At 46.2% G+C, this 24,634-nt stretch overlaps 1 protein-coding gene across 1 annotated transcript in view; it reads left to right on the forward strand.

The window, feature by feature from the left end:
- Window positions 1-24,634, forward strand: part of LOC144752416 (solute carrier family 53 member 1-like) — a 467,914-nt gene that overhangs the window by 350,946 nt on the left and 92,334 nt on the right. The window contains exons 10-11 of the mRNA XM_078640349.1: window positions 5,235-5,414; window positions 20,458-20,626. Of these exons, the coding sequence (XP_078496475.1) occupies window positions 5,235-5,414; window positions 20,458-20,626 (349 nt within the window). The remainder of the gene's footprint in view (window positions 1-5,234; window positions 5,415-20,457; window positions 20,627-24,634) is intronic.

Genomic DNA, 24,634 nt, shown 5'->3' on the forward strand with positions numbered 1-24,634 from the left:
GGGGTCTGATCCATTGCCATGCGTGACGCCTGGGATGGTTGAACTCCTCCTGTGGCTGCAGGGGTGGCCCTGTGCATTTAGGAAGGTGCTGGTACTGGTGCAGGTGCAGGTGCATGTGACGGTCCGGGTGCTGGGGCTGTATGGCTCTCTCCCTCCGTCTCATCTGGAGTCTCCACGATATGGAGTGCCTCGCTATCTGAGGTCTCAGCATCTGCAGCACCTGTGATGTGAATGAGTGCATGATTAATGATATGATTCTGACACCTGGGATGTAGCTAAATGCATGCAGGCTTGCATTCCCTGACTGGCTTTAGGGGTATGTTTCACTTGACTGTTCTGGCTGTGTGTGGCTATCAGGGCACATTGTCACACTACAGGTACTACAATGCAATTGGGCGTTTCTGATGGGCAGGGACTGCATTACTGGGTTTACCAAACGGCTAGCTATGGGGGCATAGGCATTGTTAGGGGACGGGGTCGCAGTTGCATCGCTCTTACTTTGTGATTGGTGCATGGCTCGGGAGGTATCCAGCTGAGTGAACCCCACGCAGGCTGCAGGGTTGATGGTGTCCTCAACCAAGTCCTCCAGTGGTGTGTTAGCGGGAACTGTGGAGTCTCCTCCTCCCGTGGCCAGTCTCTCCCCCAGCCTCTCCGCAATGCGTTCTTTGGCACAGCCTCTGAGGTTATACCACCTCTTCTTGAGGTCATCGATTGACCGCTGCGCCACTCCTACGGCGTTGACCTTCGCCCTGATGCACAGCCAGATGCGCCTTTTGTCAGCCTCGGGCACCTTCCTGAAAGCTTTCCAAAAAGCTTGTCATGGTCCCTGCTGACTCCCTCGATCAAGTACTCCAGCTCTTGTTCAGGGGAACTTGATTTTCCTCTTCCTGCCAGTTTCACTGGATCCTGCTGCATTCTGGGACATTGTGGTTCAAATGAGTGTCCTGTCTTGGGACTGCAGGGTGTGTCTCCTGGAGCTCAGTGCTGTGCCTCCTCCTCTATCCAGCTCTGTGTTCCAAATGAGTCATGGAGCTGCCTACTTCCTGGTTGTGATGTCATCATTCTGCTCAATATGCGACTTCCCGTTTTTGCGATCTCGCAATATGCGAGAACGCTATTTGCGATTTCGGTATTTGCCAAATCGCAATTTGGGGTTGGGAAACAGCTGATTCTGTGATTTAATAGAGATTTTGGGAAATTCGCATACCGCGATTGCGGGCGATTGCGATTCGCACTTGATTAGTGATTTTGATGATGCATCCCATTCTGCGAATTCTAGTTAGCGATTCGGTATTTTTCGCTATTTAGAATTCGCAGAGTGGGTGCTTGATGCATCTGGGGGTATGCTCCCTGTACAGTTTGCTGTCCGTACGCGCTTAGACACCTAAGGGTAGTAGCGCGCTATAGAAGTTGTGATAACATAACATAATATAACTTTCTCTTGGAGGGTATTGCAGTATAAGTGGTTAGCCATGGGTGGTGCTGGACTTACTACAGTTTCTTTTTGCAGTAGTAACACCAGTAAATTTAGCTCCATCCCATTTTTCATGGCTTCTAGATGGATATTTCTACAGTCCTGAGTAACTATACACACACATTTTGTAAACAGCCAAAAATAGTAAAGTTACTCAAAAGAGTAAGAGTAAATTACATGTGTAATTTACTTACAGGTGTGAACTAACTTTGTGTATATCCACAAATATTTTGGGGAAACAGCCTGCTAATTTTCAAAATAATTTGCCATTGTATATACTGAAAAGGTGTGTAGGAAATTGCAAAGACGTTTGCTCCCAAAGTGCTGGTAATTCTGGGCAATACAATGATTCCATGATTATTATATGTAGTTTACAAAGTTTTTGATTGTGCATTTCTCATAATATTATTAGGGTGTTGGTGCACCTTTCAAATTGAGGAATCAAAGAAGGCCACCTTTCACACATTTTTAAAGGTGAAGAAAGTGGCTTTAAATTTAACTTGTAAAATAACTCCAGGTCTGTTTTCAGCGCTAGCAAACAGATGCAAGAAAGTATTGCCAGTTTGCAGGAAAACAATACCATGATGTACGAAACTATGTGGAAAATATGTAGGCTGAAAATCGGACTATGTGCAAGACTCTGCTCACAAAAAAAAATCTCACACACCTAAAACCCAATTCACAAAGGTAAACTTAGACCTGGAGTCTAAGGGGCATATTTACAAGAAACCTGCACCGACGCTGCGTCACTTTTTATGACGGGGCGCAGAGTGCAGACCACACAATGCACTTTACATGGCTTTTCATGGCCTCATAGAAATGGAGTAAGGCGAAGCAGCGCAAGTCACTGCGTTGCTTACTCTGCATCAAAGAGGCATTCCACGGGCATTGCAGTGGGTGTGCCCACGCATCACCCATGGATTTAGATGTATTCCCAGAACTACAAGGACTTGTAAACCTGGGAATGCGTCAAAAGCCTATTCCTCCCTGGGGAGGCATAACGAGGAGAAATATTTTATTTTTCCTTGCTTTTTCCTCTTTCTGTGTGTTCAACATTCTGCGGCACACAAAGAAGGAGGAAAACACTACCGCTGATGGTTTTTGTGCAGGAAGGTGTCTTTTCCTGCACAAAAACAATCATTCCTACATCGTAGACACCCTTGCACCATGGGGCAAAGGGGCTTGCATTGGCGCTAGGCAACTATTTGTGCACCAGTGCAGTGTAAGAGGGCAGGAATGTGCTGTATCTCATAGATACGATGCATTTCTGCTCTTTTCTTTTGATGCAAGACAGCGCAGCAAGAAGCCTTGTGGCACTTCCCTGTAAGGCCCACAGGTTAGACTTGAACTCTACGGGGCAGATTTACAAGCCCCTTGCGCCACTTTTGCGTCACTTTTTACATGGGAAAAGTGATGCAAAAGTGGTGCAAGGGGCTTGTAAATCTGCCCCTAAGTTTAGACCTCAAAACTAAGGGCCCAACTCACAAAGCTAACCTTAGAACTGAAGTCTAAGCTTACCTTTGTGAATCGGGCCCTTAGATTTCAGGTGTACACTTAGACTTCAGGTCTAACTTTACCTTTGTGAATCGGGTCCTTAGACTTCAGGTCTAAGTTTACTTTTGGGAATCAGGCCCTTAGACTTCAGGGCTAAGTTTTCCTTCGTGGATTGGGCCATTAAACTTTAGGTCTAAACTTAGACTTCAGGTCTAAGTTTACCTTTGTGAATCTGGCCTTTAGACTTCAGGTCTAAACTTAGACTTAATATTAAAATGTACTTTTGGGAATATGGCCCATATCATTGAACTTTACTTGTGCCAGGGGGACTAACCAATTCTCATTCAAAATCATGTAGAAAGCCCTAATTTCCAAAGCTGTTGAGCACAATCAATGAAAAATATTTCTTATCCATGATGTGTATGATATTAGACAGAGTTGTAAAGGATTCATATGTTTTGGGGTATGGCCAAGGTTTGATCATGGTTTATTTCAATTCTCTTTTTCAATAAAATATTAAGCTTGCATAATACACAGCCCTCTCAATGCAATTTGCCAATACATTCAACTCCTTTAAACAATAGTACATGGCACACATACTATCCAAATATTAAAACCCTTGCGGGTCCTCCTTTAGATTCAGACAAGTCATAAACAATTACAACTGTTTCAAGATCCGGTAACACAAGGTTAACTTTTAGTGGACAACATATCACTATATTATGCACATTACGCAACTGATTAGTTTTAGATTTCATGCTGTTGATAAAATAATCCAACGGCTGCCAGTTGAACTGTTAAGTAAAATAACAACAATATATGTCTATAATTTACGACTACATTTTACAACTTAGGGCCTCATTACGATGTAGGAAAGCCTCCACCCAACAGTCGGAACCCTTCCAACCGACTAGGTTGGTTTACAATCTGCCCGACCGATTCCGATGTTCGCGTCGGATTGTAAACCTTGCGGTCCTTCTGAATCGGTTTCGACTGGCTCTCGGAGAAGTCATGTCAGCCGGAACGGCATCGTACAGCTCTACAGACAGCGTTTCCGACCAACCGATTATGATATGTCTATTTTCAACAGCCTTTCCGAGTCCGATACGAAAAAGCTGTAGGAAAGTGACTTTGGGGCCACCTAGCAGGGCCCCCTTCATCTTACGGCATCCGGTTGGGAGCTGAGGGGGTCCCTAAGGGACCCCCTGTAAAAACTTGCACTGTGTGGTTGGCACATGGGGAGTCTGCCACAGGGTGAAGAGTTTTACACATACACCCCATTTCCCCATTGGAGCCTGTGTTGGAGTCAGCCTGTTCCCGAAGCCGCTAAGGTCTCGGCCGGAAACTTTCCACTCGACATCGTAATCGTCCCTTTAGACTTTTCACAAAAGCATTTCTAAATTATAAGGATAGCTGAAACTACAATTACAATTTTGAAATGTCATAGTTTTACAAAATGTCTATGCTGCCTTAGCACCACAACTTACAAACTTTGCAAAAAATGTTTGATTAACATTCATTTGTAGTGCGAGTACTGTTGATGACATCATAGATGGGTAGCTCTTGCTGAAGCTAGTTCTGCACTATTTTGTCCTTTGCGCAGTGCCCAGGTACAGTTTTTCCCAATGCACCCCATTGAGTGGAGGATAGGAAATCTGGGCCATGATAATTTATCACCAAGATTGTTTACAGCTGTCAACTACTTCAAAAGTATCTTGGTTCTGTTAAACTATACTGTTTTGCTTAGTGCACTGCAGTATGGATGGATGGATTTGTCCAAATATTGAACTAGGGCAAATGTGTAGTTAAGAAGTTAAGAAGCGGAAGAGGGCGAGATAGAATGTGAGAGAGCATAAGGGACAGAAAGAAAATTAGGGCGATGATGAAAAGTAAGTAAGAAAGAAAAAACAAAAGAAAGAAAGAGAGAGAGAAATGAAGAATGGAAGGGAGAAAGAAAGAAAGAAAAAAGAAACCGAGAAAGAAAGAAAGAAAGGAAGGAAGAAAGAAAGAAAGAAAGAAAAAAGAAGAAAGGAAGAAAGAAAGAAAGGAGGAAAGAAAGAACGAAAAGTACAGAGGTGAGAGAAGATAAAGCAAATGAAAACAATAAGTATCAATTTATTTTAAAAGTATCAGTCTAAATTTTTAGACACTTGCGGAGCAAGGGGACCGATGCTTCATCCTAGGTTTAGGTGAGACGAATTCTCAAAAATGCCAAATTGGGATGTCTAAATGTACTTGCCGTACCTGTCTCCTTACATCCCTGCAGCTGGCTGGAGTCCTTGGCGTAGCCTGGTGTGTGAGCGTCTTAAGCTGCCTCAACCGGGATTGGCTGCCCATACCCCTACAGCTGAACCCACTTGCCTTTTACCTGTTTATGGTTTTCCTGCTCATCAACCCAACAAAGACCTTCTATTACAAGTCCAGGATGTGGCTGATAAACCTGATGGTGAGTGACTACTGAAATGCAGGGCAATCAAAACATCTTTCCACAGAAGATTACATTATTAGAATGATAAGCGTTTTCAACTTCTGAACTGATAAGGATTTATTTCTATTATCATGGGTCTCCCTCAATAAATAAGGCCACCTCCTCTACACACACAAACACCATTAGGGACGCTCAGATGGGAGTGACCCTGCACAGAGGTAACACAAGAGCTCTAAAGTAGTACCAACCAGAGGATAATAGTTGGGCCACCAGCTCATCTATATTATTATGTCATTAATATAAATTATTGCACATGCCCCTCACACACACAGGTCCTGATGGTTATGTTAGTTGGAAAGTCTCCAACCGCTGGTCGGAGGCTTTCCGACCGACATCAACAGTTTCAATTCCGACCGCCTAATTTCAATGTAGGTTGGCGGAATTGAAACCGGACGGTCATTCCGGATGGCTTCCGATGGATTCAAGGAGCCCTTTGACAGTCAGAACTGGCATGTAATCCCAATACAATTACGATGCTCGGTTTCCAACAGGCTTTCCTTGTCTGGCTTTCCGACATGGAAAGCCTGTCGGAAAGTGACTTTGGGGGCCCCTAGCAGGGCCCGATTCTCCCTGTGGCCTCCGGTCGGGGGCAAAGGGGTTACCTATGGTGCGCCCGCAAATCCCTGCACTGTGTGGCAAGCACCTTGAGGTGCAGGAAATAACAGAAAACTTAGGGCCAGATGTAGGTAATTTTATTTTACCACCTCTTAAATACCGAATCATACCGATTCGGTATTTAAGAAGTGGTAAAATAGAAGTACCGAGATGTAGGTAAATACAGATGTGCATTTACCGAATCGGTAAAATTCGGTATTTACCGATTCGGTAAATACCGACCGGTAATGCCCATTCATTCCTATGGGCTTTAAAGCCCATAGGAATGAATGGGCATTACCGATTCGGTAATTACCGAATCGGTAAATACCGAATTTCACAAGGGTGCAGGGGGTGTCACTTTGACACCCTCTAGCACCCCCAAAATGGGTTCGGGTGCCATGTGGCAGGCATACCTGCCCTAAGGGCAGGTCTGCCTGTCATATGGCACAGGTGTGCATGCACACATGTGCATGCACACCGGAATCGGTATTTTACCATCAAATAGGATTTGATGGTAAAATACCGATTTTTTAATGCTTGTGGGACTCAGAAGAGTCCCACCTACATATCAATTTTACCGAATCGGTAAAAATACCGACTCGGTATTTTACAGAATCGGTAAATTTACCGATCGGTAAATTTACCGATTCTGTAAAATACAGGGCCCTACATCTCAAATTGCATTTACCGGTCGGTAACGGCCGAATTCGGCCGTTACCGACCGGTAAATGCCTACCTATATCTGGCCCTATGTGTGGTAAATACCTCCTCTTCCATGTTTACAACTGAATAATAAAGTAGAACATGCATAATTGTTTTTAACACATTGAATCCCGCATGGTTTACCTTTTTTCCAGACCCTTTCCACTGAGAAATATTGGCAAGTTCGTCCTGGCTGAATTTATCAGGGGAAAACTGTAAGGGTGTGATAATTATCACACAACTCGTAATTCTGGTCCCTGTTTAATGGAAATTAGCCCTTAAGTCATAGTGAGGGCTTAGGTAACAGTGAGCATCTGAATCAATGGGAGAACATAACAAAATCACATTGGAATTGAATTGTCCTATGGCCTTGGAAGGGGGAATCTGGGCGGATGGGCAAGATGGCGGTCTGTTCTTAGACCGAGCAGCAGCATAGTGTGTGAGCTCCGCTCCACTCCGCTTTAGAAAACCGGCGCACGGAAGGGATTACGGAGGGTTTGATGCTTCGCACCTACGGACCTACGCCTGATTACCCAGTCTAGCGCTGATCGCTTTTCAGTCAGAAGCTCTATTAGCTTTCGGCGTCTATGCTTACTTTTGAGAATTACGGAGATTTTGAGCGGCTTTCTTCTCCCTTAGTGCCGGAAGCTTCACTCGGCATCACTGCAACGCCGCGATCCTTCTTTCTGGTTCTCCCTCCCACAGCTGCCGTTTGTTCCTCGAGCGCGGAGCTGCAGGGCGGGGGTTTTACTCAGGGATCGAGTCTAACTAAAGAGCAGCAACAATGTCTCAGCGTGTGCGGTAACACTGTATCGAGCCCTGCTACATACAGCGAGAGTAGAACAGCGAAAGCTAACCCTGGTGGGCTTTCCACAGTGCAATTCGTCAAAGTACAGAGGGTGAAGGAAATCGACCTGCGGTCATTAACAGAAATGCCAGCAAAATCATCGGCGTCAGCTGCAGCAACCAGAGCAAGGGTAGCCAAAGCCGCTAGAATTTTACGCAAAGAGGCTGAGCGACAACAACATGAGCAACATGAACAGCCAGAGGAACCTGACAGAAGAACACGCTTACTGTCTAACATGGATAAAACTAAGACAAGAAGCCAACAGGCAATATCGGATTCTACAGCAAGACAGGAGCTCCACGCTGCCCGCAGGAAACTAAACTCAACTGGGGATACAGTTCTCGATTTATTTCTCAAAAAGGGACTCCTCAGTGGCTCTAACAAACTAGCTCCAATGAATGAGACCTTCCCTCTATCTCCTACTACTATCAACAACATTGATGTGGAGTCAGGACAGCCAATTACAGAGACATGTACTACACCTGAGCTACAACATCTTGCTGTAAACATCGAAACTGTAAGTAACATTAATGAACCTGCTCAGACCTCTGTTCTACATGTTTCTGAGGTCCCGACTAGCGCAAGCCACGCCTCAGCGCCTGCACGACAAACTATGTCTTTTTCTGGAATAGGGGGAAACATTTTGGGGGTGCAAATAGATTCAGCCTCTCCTTTACTTGGCACAGCTCAATCTAGCCAGGTGACCCCTAGTGAACTCTTAACTACTCTAACTGAGTTCTCAAAAACAGCTACTCCCCCATACAACAAACAGGTGCCTCTAAGGACTCAGATTTGGTAGAAGAGAGTCATATGTTGACTCAAACACTGACTCAAACAACGGCAGGGAAAGGCCTATCAAAGAATCAGGCTTCTGTGGAGAAGGAGAAGGAATCTAGCGAATTTTATTCATTCTCTGATGAAAATGGTCCAAATGTATTGGCGGAGTGGTCGGACGATACTGACTCGTTGGAGGGTTTTGAGGTTTCTGAACTACAACTTAGTTCATATGACGAAAGTTCAGAAGAGCAAGATACTAATGTTAATACTATTAGAGCCAAATCTAAAATTACTACCAGAATACATGAAAAGGGCGCCAAGGATATACAGACAGCTCCTGATTTATCTCCTGATTTATCTCCGCTGCCAGCTACTACATCCAATCTCCCAGTAAGCTCAGAGATTTCTCATTCAGCTGTAGAGACAATCTTACAAGCTATAGCGGCTCATAGAGAAAAGGCTGCACAAGACAGTAAAAAATCAAGAGCTGCACTTCGAAAAATGCAAGGAGTAGTCAGAAAACTATCTCAATCCTGCAACCTAATAGGTGAAAGAGTCACCGAGATGGAAGCTAGGGTTATATCCAATGAAAAAGAAATCACGTTGAATGCTGAACGCGCTAAGCTTCAAGATGCTGAATTAACTGATATTAAATGGAAGCTTGAGGAATTTGAAAACCGGCAACGTCGGAACAATCTCCGCATTTTAGGTGTTCCAGAGAAACTTGAAGAGGGTGTGTGGGCTTGTGGGCAGGGCGGACCGGAATAACAGGCGTGGAGGACGAATATAGTGAGCTATGTTCGTGAAGTTTATTGGTAGGTACAGTACAAGGTCCGTATCAACAGCGGGGAATGAGGGAGTCCAGGCGGGATGTGCAGGGCTGAGGTGGTTCGTAGGTAGGGAAGGCTCCGGGGTTGTAGTCCTCTGCTGGGCTGAAGTCGTCACGGTGAGAGCCGGACACTGGTACTCCTCGGAGGTATACAAGGGAGAGAGAAGACAGGGGTTAGTCCAGTTCAGCTCCGGACTGTTGAGTGCTTCCACCAGCACCGGGGAGTGAGGGAGTCGGAAAACGAGCGTGGGGAAGGCGGTATGGGTAAGAGGGGAAAGGACTTAGCAGGATCAGGAAAGGGAAAAGAGTGCTGGTTGTGGCAGGGTCAGTGCGCGGGTGTATATACAGTGCCAGTGACTTCTATACTCTATTGCTAGTGAGGGGGGTGCTCGTGGTCCTTACACACTCTATACAGTAATCTACAAAGGTACACGGAGAAAAAGGATAGTGGTCACTCACGTGCCCCGCCGTAACTCTCATCCGAGTTACGGCCGCTCTCCAGCCACCTCCGGAGGTCGCCACCAGTCCTCCGACCACACGTCGTCTTCCTCTTCCTCCTCTCCTCGCTCCGTCTCCGCTCCGCTCTCCGTCAGGGGTTCCACGCCTACCGCTGTCTCCTGCCACGAGTCCGCCGGTGGGAACCTCTCTCCTCCTTTCCAGTCGGCTTTTCTCTGTTCCGGTCTGTTTTCGCTGGCAGTGCTTCCGGGGTCAGTATTGGTGGTTTCCGGGTCATCGACCGATGCCTGACTTCCGGTTGCGGGCACTTCCGGTCCGATGGTCGGGGTGAGGGTTGCCGAGTCCTGGGGGCAGAGAGAGAGAGAGGAAGTCCGAGGGGTAAGTGAGGCAGCGTACCGCGTTGTGGGGAGGGACCCGTGTCGGGAATTCCGCCCCGACGGGGTAGGTACGATGGCCTCTCCACATCCCCTTTCCCTAGCTGTCCTACTAGTAGGGTCTGAATGAGGTGGATAACGAGAGAGGTAATCCGCATTGCCCTGTTCTAACCCCTTCCGGTGTAGTGTTTTGAACCGAAAGGGCTGTAGAGAGAGAAACCACCGAAGGACTCGGTCATTGTGGCCCCGATTGCGAGCCATCCATTCAAGGGGGGCGTGATCCGTATACAAGAGGAACTCACGTCCCTCTAAGTAGTACCGTAGACTGTCCACGGCCCATTTAATCGCCAGGGCCTCCTTCTCGACAACGGCGTAGTTCATTTCACGTGGGAAGAGCTTCCGGCTGAGGTACAGGATCGGTTTCTCGACCCCTGCCGGATCTTTCTGTGACAGGACTGCCCCCAAACCCTGATCGGAGGCATCTGTCTGCAGGATGAAGGGTTGTGTATAATCAGGGCTGATCAGGACTGGTTCGGACAGCAGGGACTGTTTGAGTAGGTCGAAGGCTTTTAACATCACGGGAGTGGGATGCATAAACTTTTCCTCGGTTCTAGTGGTCTTTTTCAGCAGATCGGTCAAGGGGGCTGCGGTTTGGGAAAAGTTGGGGATAAATCTCCGGTAGTATCCCAGTAAACCTAGGAAGGCACGAAGTTCCTTCTTGGTGTGGGGGAAGGGTATGGCTTGGATGGCCTTGATCTTGTTGTCTTGGGGACGGATGACCCCTTCCCCCAACAGATACCCCAAGTATTTCACGCTTTGGGCCGCCAAAGTGGTCTTGGTGGGGTTGATGGTGAAACCGTGTGTCCCCAGCGAGTGTACCACCGAGTGCAAATGCTGCAGATGTTGTTTCCAACTGTCGCTGTAGATGACTATATCGTCAAGATATGCCCCGGCATACTGGGAATGGGGTCGCAATACCAGGTTCATAGCCCTTTGGAATGTTGCCCGGGCTCCATGGAGCCCGAAGGGCATAACCTTAAATTGGAACAACCCCTCAGGGGTTGAAAACGCAGTTTTTGGCTTGTCTTCGGGCTTTAAGGGGATCTGCCAATAGCCCTTGCACAAGTCCAGGGTACTAATATACTGTGCTTTCCCTATGCGCTCCACCATCTCGTCTACGCAAGGTAAAGGATAGGAATCGAAAGCCGAGATCTTGTTCACCTCTCGGAAGTCGATCAGAAACGGGTGGAACCATCGGGTTTGGGGACTAGAACTATGGGAGAATTCCAGCTTCTGCTGGAGGATTCTATGATACCCATCTTCAACATCTGGTTTGTTTCTTCTTTTATCACCGCTCGTCGCGCTTCTGGGATACGATACGGTCTCTGTCTCACGGTTTTTCCTGGGTCTGTGTGGATTGCATGTTCCACTATGGTTGTGTGGCCCGGCAGGGACGAAAACACGGACTGTACCGAGGACAAAACATGTCTGAGGTCCTTTTTGTTGCTGTCAGGGAGATCTGGGTCCAGGCACTTCTCAAAAGGAAGTGAGGAGCTATTTATCAGGACAGGGCGGGGGCCTTCCCATTTCTTCAGAAGATTTATATGGTAGATCTGTGTGATCCCTCGGGCGGAGTCCGTTTCAACGTCGTAGGTGACGGGAGTCACCTGTTTTAGGATGGTGAACGGGCCCTGCCACTGCCCTAACAGCTTGTGATCCGAAGAGGGGAGGAGTAACAACACCAGGTCCCCAGGGTTAAAGGAGCGGGCTTTGGTCCCTTTGTCATATTGTTGTTTCTGGGTGCCTTGGGACGCTACCATGTTCTGTCGTACGATCTCCCTGATTTGTCCTAAATGGGTTCGGAGGTTGTCGACATACTCAGGGAGGGGACGGGTTCGGTCAGGTTCGGCTTCCCAGGCCTCGCGAGCCATATCCAATAGGGTCCTGGGGGCTCGTCCATATAACAGTTCATAAGGGGAGTACCCGGTACTGCTTTGTACCTTACAGCGGATGGCGAAAAGGGCCAGGGGAAGCATCTCTTCCCACCTTTTGCTTTCGAGGCCCAGGAGTTTCTTAAGGGTGGATTTCAGGGTGGCATTATATCGCTCCACCAACCCGTCTGTCTGGGGGTGGTAGGCGGACGTTCTGATCTGCTTGATACCCAGATGGGCGCATACTTGGCGCATGAGGGCAGACACAAAAGGCGTCCCTTGATCGGTTAGGATCTCACGAGGGAACCCTACCCTGCTGAAGATGGAGATGAGGGCTTTAGCTATGTTTTGGGTTGTGGGTTGTTTCAAGGGGACTGCTTTGGGGAACCGGGTGGCATAGTCCACTAACACCAGTGCGTATCTGCACCCGCTCCTAGAGGGTAGTAAGGGACCTATCAGGTCCATCCCCACTCTGGAAAAGGGGACATCGATGAGAGGGAGGGGTTGGAGAGGAACCCTGGGGGGACGATACCGACTGGTTCTCTGACAAACCGGGCACTCCCTGCAATACCGTTTTATTTGTCCGTGTACACCCGGCCAATAGAACTTCTCGAGGACGGTTTGTCCGTTTTTTTCGTCACTGAATTGTCCTCCCAGTAGGTGGCTGTGGGCTAGAAACAGTACCTTGTCCCTAAACAACCCAGGGATAACTAGCTGGGGTGGAAGCTGCGGCCCCCCTTTTCTGTACAGGAGTCCATTCTTTCTGAAAAAGTAAGGACCTACTTTCAGGGGGTCCTCGTTGTCCAGGGCACTGTTCCAGGCTTCGTGTAATACTGGATCTTCTTGCTGGGTTGCGCGAAATTCCCTATCGGCTTCCCACGGATGGTTCTCTACTTGAGCCGGGTATGCACTGGTAAAGTCCCTCTTTTCTCTTTTCTTTTGCTTCTTGGTCTTTCCGGGTTTTGACGAGGAGTCCACAGAAGGAAGCACATGAGGAAAAGGGGCTTCTGCCCACCATTTCTTTAGGGAGTCGGTAGTGTCCTGGAGGAGGTGGGGAAGACCACTGTAGTCACTACCCAGAATAGCTTGTTCAGGGAGAGTGGGTATCAATCCGACGGTTAGCATACTTCCTTCATCTGAGGGGTGTTGTACCCGAACTCTGGTTGTCGGATAACTCTTGGTGTCGCCGTGGACACATTTGATAGCGACAGTTCCGGTCACTGCACCGACCGGTTGGGGTAGTTCCTGGGGTCGTATGACGCTCTGTCTACAACCCGTATCAGCCAGTGCCAACATGCGGTGACCTTCGATCCGTACCGGACAGTGGAAAGGCGGTGGGGTGGCATCAGCATTGAGACAGACGTAGTTTCGGGCCATTCCTATGTCCATAGGCTTTTCCTTTTGAGGACACATACGTGCTATGTGTCCGTACCCACCACAGTGATAACACTGAGGTCCAGGAGGGTTGGGCCGAGGCATAACCGGGTAGGGGAACAAAGGGACCGGGTCCGTTCTTCTGGTAGCGATAGGCGGTCTTTGGGGTCGGGAATGACTGCCGTGTGGAGCACGCGGATGCGGTTCCTCCTTGATTCGTTGTGATTCCTGGGCTCGGCTGTAGGCACTGGCAATCTCCACAGCGCTATCAAGAGCTAGGCGGGCGTGTTGTCGAACCCATTTTTGGGTGGTTGGATGTAGGGACGCTAAGTACTGCTCGAGGTATATCTTGGACATGATGTCCTCCTTGGGAGCTGTGGCCGGTTTTAGCCACCGATTAGCCAGGTCCTGTATACGGAATGAGAGAGCTCGAGGCGTTTCCTGGGGTCCTTCCTTAGCCTGACGTAGACGCACCCTGTAGTTCTCATCGTCAATCCCCAGACGCTCCAGAATGCATGTTTTGATGTCGTTGTAGGGGGTCTGTCCCTGTATATTGGCCTGTTGGTAGGCCGCCTGGAGCTCACCAGTTAACAGGGGACCCAGGTAGTGGCCCCAGCGGTCAACAGGCCAGGCGGCCGCCTGGGCAAGGCGCTCGAAATTAGTAAAAAAATAGTCAGGGTCTTCCCCAGGTACATATTTTTGTAGGACCACTGAGGGCAAGGATGTTACAGGTCTTTGTTGCCCCATGACAGTGGTCAGTTTCTCTAGTGCTTGATCCTGTGAAATCCCCTGTCCTTTCAGGACATCATGGAGTTGTCCTCTGTCGTCCTCTGCGGTTTTGAGGAACCGTTCCATCATTTTACCGAGTTCCTCCTGGGTCTCCGCGAGCTTCTTTACTGCGGCCTCCATGCCTCCGGTTGATCCCACTTCTGACACCACCTGTGGGCTTGTGGGCAGGGCGGACCGGAATAACAGGCGTGGAGGACGAATATAGTGAGCTATGTTCGTGAAGTTTATTGGTAGGTACAGTACAAGGTCCGTATCAACAGCGGGGAATGAGGGAGTCCAGGCGGGATGTGCAGGGCTGAGGGGGTTCGTAGGTAGGGAAGGCTCCGGGGTTGTAGTCCTCTGCTGGGCTGAGGTCGTCACGGTGAGAGCCGGACACTGGTACTCCTCGGAGGTATACAAGGGAGAGAGAAGACAGGGGTTAGTCCAGTTCAGCTCCGGACTGTTGAGTGCTTCCACCAGCACCGGGGAGTGAGGGAGTCGGAAAACGAGCGTGGGGAAGGCGGTAGGGGTAAGAGGGGAAAGGACTTAGCAGGATCAGGAAAGGGAAAAGAGTGCTGGTTGTGGCAGGGTCAGTGCGCGGGTGTATATACAGTGCCAGTGACTTCTATACTCTATTGCTAGTGAGGGGGGTGCTCGTGGTCTTTACACACTATATACAGTAATCTACAAAGGTACACGGAGAAAAAGGATAGTGGTCACTCACGTGCCCCGCCGTAACTCTCATCCGAGTTACGGCCGCTCTCCAGCCACCTCCTGAGGTCGCCACCAGTCCTCCGACCACACGTCGTCTTCCTCTTCCTCCTCTCCTCGCTCCGTCTCCGCTCCGCTCTCCGTCAGGGGTTCCACGCCTACCGCTGTCTCCTGCCACGAGTCCGCCGGTGGGAACCTCTCTCCTCCTTTCCAGTCGGCTTTTCTCTGTTCCGGTCTGTTTTCGCTGGCAGTGCTTCCGGGGTCAGTATTGGTGGTTTCCGGGTCATCGACCGATGCCTGACTTCCGGTTGCGGGCACTTCTGGTCCGATGGTCGGGGTGAGGGTTGCCGAGTCCTGGGGGCAGAGAGAGAGAGAGAGGAAGTCCGAGGGGTAAGTGAGGCAGCGTACCGCGTTGTGGGGAGGGACCCTTGTCGGGAATGCCGCCCCGACGGGGTAGGGACGATGGCCTCTCCACAGGGTGATACTAGAGCATTCGTGGTTAAGCTACTAGAAGACTCTATCCCTGCACTCAAAGACTGGAACCTGAATGTAGAGGTTCAACGAGCTCACCGGATGCCATTTAATATTCCAAAAAAACCTAGCATATACCCTAGAGACATTTTGGTTTATTTTGGTAATTTCTTAGTGAGACAGATTGTAGCTGAGAAGGCTAGGCCTGACCACAAGGTTCAATATAACGATTTTGCATACTTTTCAAGACCAGATTTCTGTCATGTAACGGTGGAAAGACGTTGGCAATTAAGATCTCTGATCAAACCATTTCAGGACAAGGGTGCACAGGCATATCTTAATAACCCTGCAAAGTTAAAAATTGTACATGGTGGTCTTACTAAATTTTTCGTGTCAGAGATCAAAGCAAAAGCTTATCTAGATCAGATGTCGTAATATGCTGATTAGATTGTGAATGAAACTGGAAAACTGTTTTGCTTAATTAATGGCTTTATGCTCCCATATATATTTAAGTGATACGTCATATTTGGCATTATTTGTACTATCATTATTATGGGAGTATTTCAAGCTCTATATACTATATTGCACTGATATTGACTAGAGGTTTTTTCTATTCTTGACTTTTCCTTTATCAATCCTGTTTGTTTCACTCATTAGTTCTTTTCTTTTATTCTCTTTTTATTCCTTCTTATCCTTCCTATCTAATGTTTATTTTCTTGAAGCGGTTGCTCATACACATTGCTGCAATCACATCAATCAGACTCTGGTTGAGTCTGGCTGCCCACTGAATTGGGGGGGGCTCAAGGGGGAGGGGGGCTGGGCGGACGGGGTGGGTAAGGGTAAGGGTAAGGGTGGGTCACCTAGGGGGGTGAAAACTAAAAAGGAAAAAAATGAACCAGCTTTTTTTGCAGAGGAAATACGTAAAAAGAGATTAAACAGTATATTAACTGAATTAACTGAATTAGAATATTATTTGCTTGAGGCACTGCGACAATCATTTTCTATTAACAATGGGTAGGTTAAAGGTCCAGACTTGGAATGTCGGAGGTTTATTAACTGGAGATAAACGAAGACGAATGACTGAATTGCTTAAATTAGCTCCAGTAGACATACTCTGTCTTCAAGAAACGCATCTGCCACTCTGTCTTCAAGAAACGCATCTGCCATGGGACAAAAAATCATGGTTGAATATTAATGGGTATAATTTATTGGCAGTCTCCACACAGACTTCAAATGTAAGGGGGGGGTCGCAATACTTGGGAAAAAAAATCTAAGTTTAAGTGTACGACATTTATCAGATCCCCATGGCAGATGGGCTATTGCTAAACTCGCCTGTGGTATAAATATCTGTACAGTTTATGGCTCAAATCTAGACGATTCCACAATTTTTGAAGAACTAGAGATTGAGTTGCCTATATGGCAGGGCCCGCTAATCCTATGTGGAGATTTTAACATCTCATTAATACCAACGTTGTCCAATGTTCCCTCAAAAACAAAATACAAAGGACGCAAACCTAAAGTTTTTAAAACCCTCAACAGATTTATCAGCAATCTTGGATTAACAGATTTGTGGCTACATAACAATCCACGTGATCAAGGTTCAACTTATTTCTCTCATCCCCATCAAAAGCACGTTCGCATTGATTATATTTTTGTAACCGCAGACCTTATTCCACTCTCAACCATAAAAAAATTCCCAGAATAATCTAAGATCATAATGCATTAATATGTGCAATTACATTTAATCCTTTTACTACTCAATTTAGGTCTTGGTCATTTGACCGGAAGTTACTATCCAATACTGAATTTATTTTGCATATTAAAAAATGGTCTGAGGAGTTTTTTAACATTAATCGCTTTAGCGCTTCTAGAAATATAGTCTGGGATTCATATAAATCTGCTTTAAGAGGTGAGATCTCTAGTTTTCAACATGCAGCATGAATCAAAGTTAGAAAACTTTACGAAATAAAGTTAAATGATTTAACGAAAGCTGAAATAGAACATACTTGTTTAATAGAACAGAATAAAGGATCCCATGATCAATGGCTTCGGGTGGCGCTCTTGAAAGCTGAGCTTAATACTGAATTAAGCCAAAAAGCTGCCCAAACTTATAGAGCTTATAGGAAGAAGGTTTACGAGACGGGTGAAAAAATAGGCAAACAACTGGCCCTGCGCACACGTCAAAAAAATGTGCATAATAATATTACTTCTATTGTAGATGGTGGTCGTACTTACGTTCAAACTAAAGATATTATTACCCAATTTCAACGGTATTATCAAAAACTATATTCTGAAGAAGGGATATTGATATGTTTTTGGCTGGTTTCCTTAACAATACGGCAGCTACTAACTTGCTGGATGATGAGATGAGAGAAACACTTGAAGCTGAGATTACTATTGCTGAAGTTGTAGAAGCTTTATCACTTTTATCTTCGGGCAAAGCAGCAGGCCCGGATAAATTGCCAATTGAGATTTATAAGATCTTTAGCCCCCTATTAAGCCCTCTATTACTGGACTTATTTCTCGGCGTACAGTATAATGGCATTCCCCCACCTTCTTGGGATGAGGCTAGCATTATAGTATTTCCCAAGAAGGGAAAATCGCCCGAACAGTTGACATCGTATCGACCCATTTCACTGATAAATTCGGACTCCAAATTATATGCCAAAGTGATGGCTCTCAGACTCAGCAGGGTCATCGGGCATCTGGTTTCTCCGTGGCAGCATGGCTTCGTTCCGGGTAACGGGACAACGGATCATATTCGCCGTGCTATCGCTCTATTCGATGCCATGTCGGTCACGGGGGATCAGATGTCTATGATCCTGCTTGACGCTGAGAAAGCCTTTGACCGTGTCTCATGGAGTTTTTTGTGGGTTGCCATGACACGTCTTAATTTCGGCCCCAAATTTCTTAAATGTATAAAATCTATGTACCACCAACCTAAAGCAAAAGTCTCAATTTCAGGATTGGAATCAAATTTTATCAATATAACAAGAGGCACAAGACAAGGTTGTCCCTGCTCTCCTTTACTTTTCGCCCTTTATATTAATCCCCTTATCTTAAAACTATTAGAAAATAATAACATAAAGCCAATTGTATATAACCAATATGAAACTAAAGTTCTAGCCTATGCTGATGACATCGCGGTATTAACATCTCACCCGATCGAAGCCTTACATGAAATCGAACTACTCTCTCTCCAATATGGTAAATATTCGGGTTATTCTCTGAATAGGGGAAAGACCATTGTACTGTGCACAGACAACACTATATGCTCAGACTCAAGAAGAGCAAAAACTGCGACATATCTGGGTGTGATTTTATCCGCCGATATAAAAATACTAGTTTAAAATAATTTTGACCCACTAATAGATAAAATTAAGATCGATTTGGATAGGGTAAATGGTCTGCATCTTTCCATTATAGGCAGAGTGAATTATTTAAAGATGAATATACTACCGAAATGTCTGTATCTCTTTCGTTCTATCCCTTTATTTATTGATTCTAAGATAATTAATTTAATGAATAAACTTACCTCCAAATTTGTTTGGCAAAATGGGAAGATCAGACGATCTCTACTTTATCTATCCACTCCGCTCAATAGAGGTGGGCTTACTGCTCCGAATATTATTCTATACCATTGGGCAGCCTTTTTAAAACACCTAAAACCAATGATTCTAGAAACACCCTTAGCCTTGGACACTATCAACCTCACTATTCCCAAAATCTATGAACTAACGCTAGGGCATGAAGCGAATGGTATGTTATTAAGAAAAACTGAAAAAGCCCATTATAAGCAAATTAAGGGTGAAATCATTAAAAGTGTCTGGCTGATCTGGAATCAGATACTTAAACATACACAGATTGGCAAACTCAACCGATATACGCCCTTATACCATTCGACCTTTACTTCTGATCTTGATTTTGAATATACAGCTAAGAAATGGTATAGCCTAGGCATAAAAACAATAAACGAAGTTTGGATAAATGGCCCACAAACTACATTTCAAGATGTTAAAATAAAATTTGGTCTCCCAGAAGGGGATTTTCTTAAATTTGCACAACTGCATGCAAAATTAAAAGCTAAAAAAGATTTATTTAATCTTCAGAAGAATGATTTAATAGAAGCTTGCTATCTAGCAAAAACTAGGATAGGAACGCTATATAATATTCTACTAACTAATGTTAACGATGATATCGAGAAAACAGAAACTAAATGGACGGTAAAATTAAACAATCCCGATATCGATATAGATAAAACACTCGAAATGAGCAATAATTTATTTATGGCTAGCAATTTAAAGGCACAACTTTATAAAACCATTTATGATTTATATTTTACCCCTGCCAAACTTTTTGCATGGGGGAAAAGGGAAAACGACCTATGCCCACGTTGCTCACAAGGCCCAGCGACGTTAATTCACCTGTTTAGCAGTTGCCCTGAGCTACGTATATTAAAAAATATGATTGCCACATTTTGGGAGAATGTTTTTCATCACAAACTTCCACAGTCCGATACTTTGTATGTGTTGGGATATGACAGCTCGTTAAAATTAAGTAAATCTGAACAAAAACTTTTATTTATTGGTACAGCTGTATTGAGATTAATCTTGTCTGCGCGCTGGAAGGATAGTCTTCCTCCTACCTTCCAAATGTGGCTAGCTCGCTTTCTTGCAATTTTTTATTTTGAATCTGCAATATATGCGACCAGGGGAATCAAAACAAAACTACGTGGTAAAGAACTGTGGCACCCTATATCAATATGGAAAAAAGGGCTCTGTCCTAGTGGAATTGGTTAAAGCAATTGTGAAGTTTTATTTGCACTTTTTGCTAATTGTTCTTTTCTTCCGAATTTAAATGTAAATAATGAATGTATTTCATTGAATGTGTATTATCCTCTGCTAATCACTGGTTCTAATAAAAAAAAAAAATAGAATTGTCCTTTGTTACACTCATCTTACTCCTTCCACAAGTCCATTAGCCCCTCCCACATGGCAAGTCCTACAGTGTTTGGTTACCTAACAGGCATCCCTTATTCAGATTAGGTTGGGAAGCTGACACAACATTGACCATCTCTGGCTTGCCCTCCTGCAGGTGATTTGTTTATAGTGCTCACCTTGTATCTCATTGACAATATTTACCTCCACTGCTTCTTTTCGTACAGTGCAAAGTCTTCACCGCACCTTTCCACAAGGTGGGTTTTGCAGATTTCTGGCTGGCCGATCAGCTGAACAGCCTCACCGCTGTCTTCGTAGACACCTGGATGTTGTCCTGCTTTTATTTCCATGACGTTAACTGGCGAAATCCGAAAGGACTCTTCCAGTCACCTGCAGGTAATCTCAGGTGAATTTACAGAAGGCTATCCATTTTTTTAGTTCAATTGTGCAAGGAATTTCACCTGGCTGCAAATCACTGATAATTTTTTTTACAGCTTCTTTCATAGGAACAGGCTTCTAATGTCATGAGCAACTCGCGTCCTGTAGTAACAAACAGGTAGCCATATAGTAGCTCAGTCAACAGAAATATAAAGAAAGGAGTATTTTTACGTTTTTGTGCTATTCGCATTCCCGGAAGTGTGCCTGGAAAACGAACTTGGACAAAGTGTCCAGGTACCTCTGGAAACAACATGAGACTGTTCACAAGGCTCCTACTCCCACTGAGTGGCGTTCTCCATATCAAAGCACTCAATGTAGGGGGAATTGAGCCTCCTTTTACAATTGCATGCTTTTTACTCTGTATGGAAGAACATGTTCAGATAGAGAAAAGTTTCCCCCACACACATCTTGCAAATCTGAGTGTGATCTGTTTTCCTTCCCATCCTGGAATGGCAGTTACGTCAGTCCTCAGCTGGAGTAAATCTAAGTCAATTTCTAGAGTGACAGGGGTCAGAAAGGAGTTTGGAAACAAACATAAACATATTTCCCCGCCATGCATGGGATTCACTACTGCTGTGATTACTTACTGGTAATCTTCATTACTCTTGGTCCTACTCGTCCTCGACCCAGTCATAACTATTGAGGTATATTCCACTGACAGGAAACAAAACTGGAAACACTTTTAGGCTCCACCCACCCTCCTGCCAGGGGCTATCATTACATAGCCAGCAGAAAGCACTTCCTGACATACCAAGCACAAACGGCCTGAAACAGGGAGGATGGGTGGGAAGTATGACTGGGTCGAGGACTAATAAGACTAAGAGTAATGATGATTACCAGTAAGCAATCAGAGCATTACCTCTACATCCCTCGTCCTCGACCCATTCATAACTAATGAGGCATACCAAAGCAACAAACACATGAAGGCCTTTGGCACTCCAGCAAAAAGCAGACTGCACACAGGTGTGAAGTGCACCAAAGGGAAATGTTTAATAGCATAATAGAATCAAGTGGGAGCAACAGGCCCCACAGCACGTAAAACACCACAACCAAAATTCACACGGTCATCCACGGCACAGTTCAAACAGTAATGCTTCACAATAGTAGAGTCAGAAGCCCAAGTCCCAGCACAAAAGATCTCATCCAGAGGCACCCCATGAAAGGCTGCCCACAAAGCTGAGACACCCCTCATAGACCGGGCCTGTACCCCAGAAGGACAAGGCAAATCAGAGCCCTGATAATGCAAAGAAAAGACAGACTTGATCCAATGACCCAGTGTAAGGCAGGAAGAGAAGCCTTCTCACGACCAGCCTGCCCAAACGTCACAAACAGGGAGTCAGAAGAGCGAAAAACTACCAATCGGTCCACATACACGGTCAAAGTGTGCTTAACATCAAGAGTGTGCAACAACTGATCAGCAGAAGAAGGAGAAGGGTAGAAAGAAGGCAGGATCAACTCCTGAGAAGAATAAAACTTAGAACGTATTTTAGTCAGAAAACCAGGATCTATACAGATGATCAAAGAGTCGTCCACAGAAGAACGAACAGCAGGAGAGGAGAGAGAGAAACTCTGGAACAACTGAGACACCAACAACCTATCCGAAGAGGGCAGGGAAACTGGATCCTGGAAAGCCCGAATAGTAGCCCACTAGCCCTTCAGCGTAGACAAAGCATAATGTTTTTAGAACCCGTCCAAAAACAATTGCAGAATATTAGCGTCAGGGCAAGTGGTAGAAGAGAAACCAAGCGCAGATCACCAAGAGGTGAAAGAAGCCCAAACGCTTAGAATAAGAAGATTAAGTTAACCTCCTACGGGAGGTCCTGCATCACAGTAATAATGTGGTCAGGCAAACCCCAGCTCCCTAGAGACAGCCATTCAACCTCCAGACCGCCAAGGTGAGAGGGACCAGGAGAGAAAGAGTGGCAAACGTCAGGGGAGATGAGCAGCGAGGCAAGATCCAAGGAGGAACCACCGCCAGACTCAGTAACAACAGGAACCAAGACCTCCAGGGCCAGTGAGGTAATACAGCCACCACCTGTGCCCCCACCCTCTGAACTTTCAGTAGAAATGCAGGGATGAGAGGAAAAGGAGGAAAGGCATACAGTAACCAAGGGGGCCACTGGAGAGACAAGGTCTCCACCCCCCAAACTTCCCTGTTCTGGAGTCCAGGAACAAAAGCGGGGAAGCATAGAATTGGCCGTGGAAGCAAATAAATCCATCACAGGAGTCCCAAACCTCCAGCAGATTAACCGGACTATCCTGGGAGACAGGCACAAAGTCAGGGATGATGGAAATCTGTGCCACAACATTGTCCAAACCCCGGATGTGCTGAGCAGAAATGGTTAGAAGATGAAGCTCCACCCAACTCACAATCGCACAGCCCACCAGATTTAAGGAAGGACTGTGAGTACTGCCCTGATGATTGATGTAAGCCACAGTCACAGTGTTGTCGGACCCCACCAGAACATTGCAATCCAGTGGATGACCCTGAAAGAACAAGAGAGCTCGCTCCACAGCAGACAGTTCCTTCCAGTTGGAGGACCGGCGGGACTCCGAGCCCTGCCAATAAGACTGAACAGTCTGGAGAGACTGGCAGAATGCATCCACCACTGTAGAGCAGTAACATTCTCCAGACACACAGAAACAGGCACGGAGAAGTACTGTACGGGGAAATGCCAGTGGTGAAGATGCCACAGCAACGGACGAAGATGCAATCTGGCCCATGGAACTGTAAACACTGTTGCAGCCATGTGACCCTGAACTTCCAGCCATTGAAGCAGGGGCGCTGAAGACCAAGACAAAAGCTTCCTCAACAGCGACTGCTGACGCAGAATCCAGAATGGAGGAAGGATCACCTTGCCCAGAACAGAATCGAAGTACACTCCAATGAAGGATCTCCAGGTGGCAGAAAGAAGATGGCACTTCGCAAAGTTCAGGAGAAACCCATTGCTTTCTAGCATACGAATGGTAATAGTCAGATGTTGAGACATTACCAAGGACAAAGGGGCCTGCAGAAGTCAATCATCCAGGTAGGGAAACACAGACACTCCCAGGAGGTGAATATGGGCCAATTGAGGGGCTACCACTTTGGATAAGACTTTGGGAGAGGACCGCAGGCCAAACAGTAGGACACAGAATGGCCAATGCTGACCTTTCAGGCAAAACCTCAGAAACTGCTGACACTCCTGAGACACCGGCACATGAAGGTATGCATTGTGACGATCCAGGGTAGACATTACCCAACCAGCATGAATCAATGTAATCACACGCTGCAGGGTCTCTATCTTGAATGGATCTTCTGGACAAACTTGTTTAAAGGCCGGAGATTTCTCAAAATCCGAAAGCCCCCCATTACCTTCAGAACAAGAAAGATGACAGAATAAGTCCCCTGACCCCATTCTGACTGGAGAACAGGCACAATCGCCTTCTTCAGAAACAGAGACTGAACTCCATCCAACAGAGCCTGGCGTGTAGGGGACCACAATTCGATCCGGTAACCCCGCTTCAGAACATGAAGGATTCACTGGTTGGACATTGAGAGCCGCCAATCTGCCCGGAAAAGGCTCAACCTCCTACCAACCTCTGGCAGTACTCCAGATGAAATGATCTGGGAGTCAGCATAGTCAGGAAAGCTGATTATCAGGTCCCGCCTCAGGAGGGGGTTTCTACTGACACCATCATTGGAACCCCTTCCCAGCGCTCTTTTAGTTCCGGAGCATAGACTTTTGCAGACGGAAAAGGCTGACAGAAAGATTTAGCATTTGCATAGAACGATTCCTTACAATGCGGCTGATGCTGGAAGGACAAGGAATTAATCTGTTCTTTGAAAACCTTGTGCTGTTTCTCTTCAAGGACTTTCCCAAAAAGCAGAGGACCAGTGAACGGTAAAAGCAAAGCAATGGATCAGTGTTCCATCCCTTAGCAATTAGTTCCACTTGGCAGCAATGGACGCACCACATGACATGG

This window comes from Lissotriton helveticus, chromosome 5_1 (genome assembly GCF_964261635.1).
Source record: "Lissotriton helveticus chromosome 5_1, aLisHel1.1, whole genome shotgun sequence".
Lineage (NCBI taxonomy): Eukaryota > Metazoa > Chordata > Amphibia > Caudata > Salamandridae > Lissotriton > Lissotriton helveticus.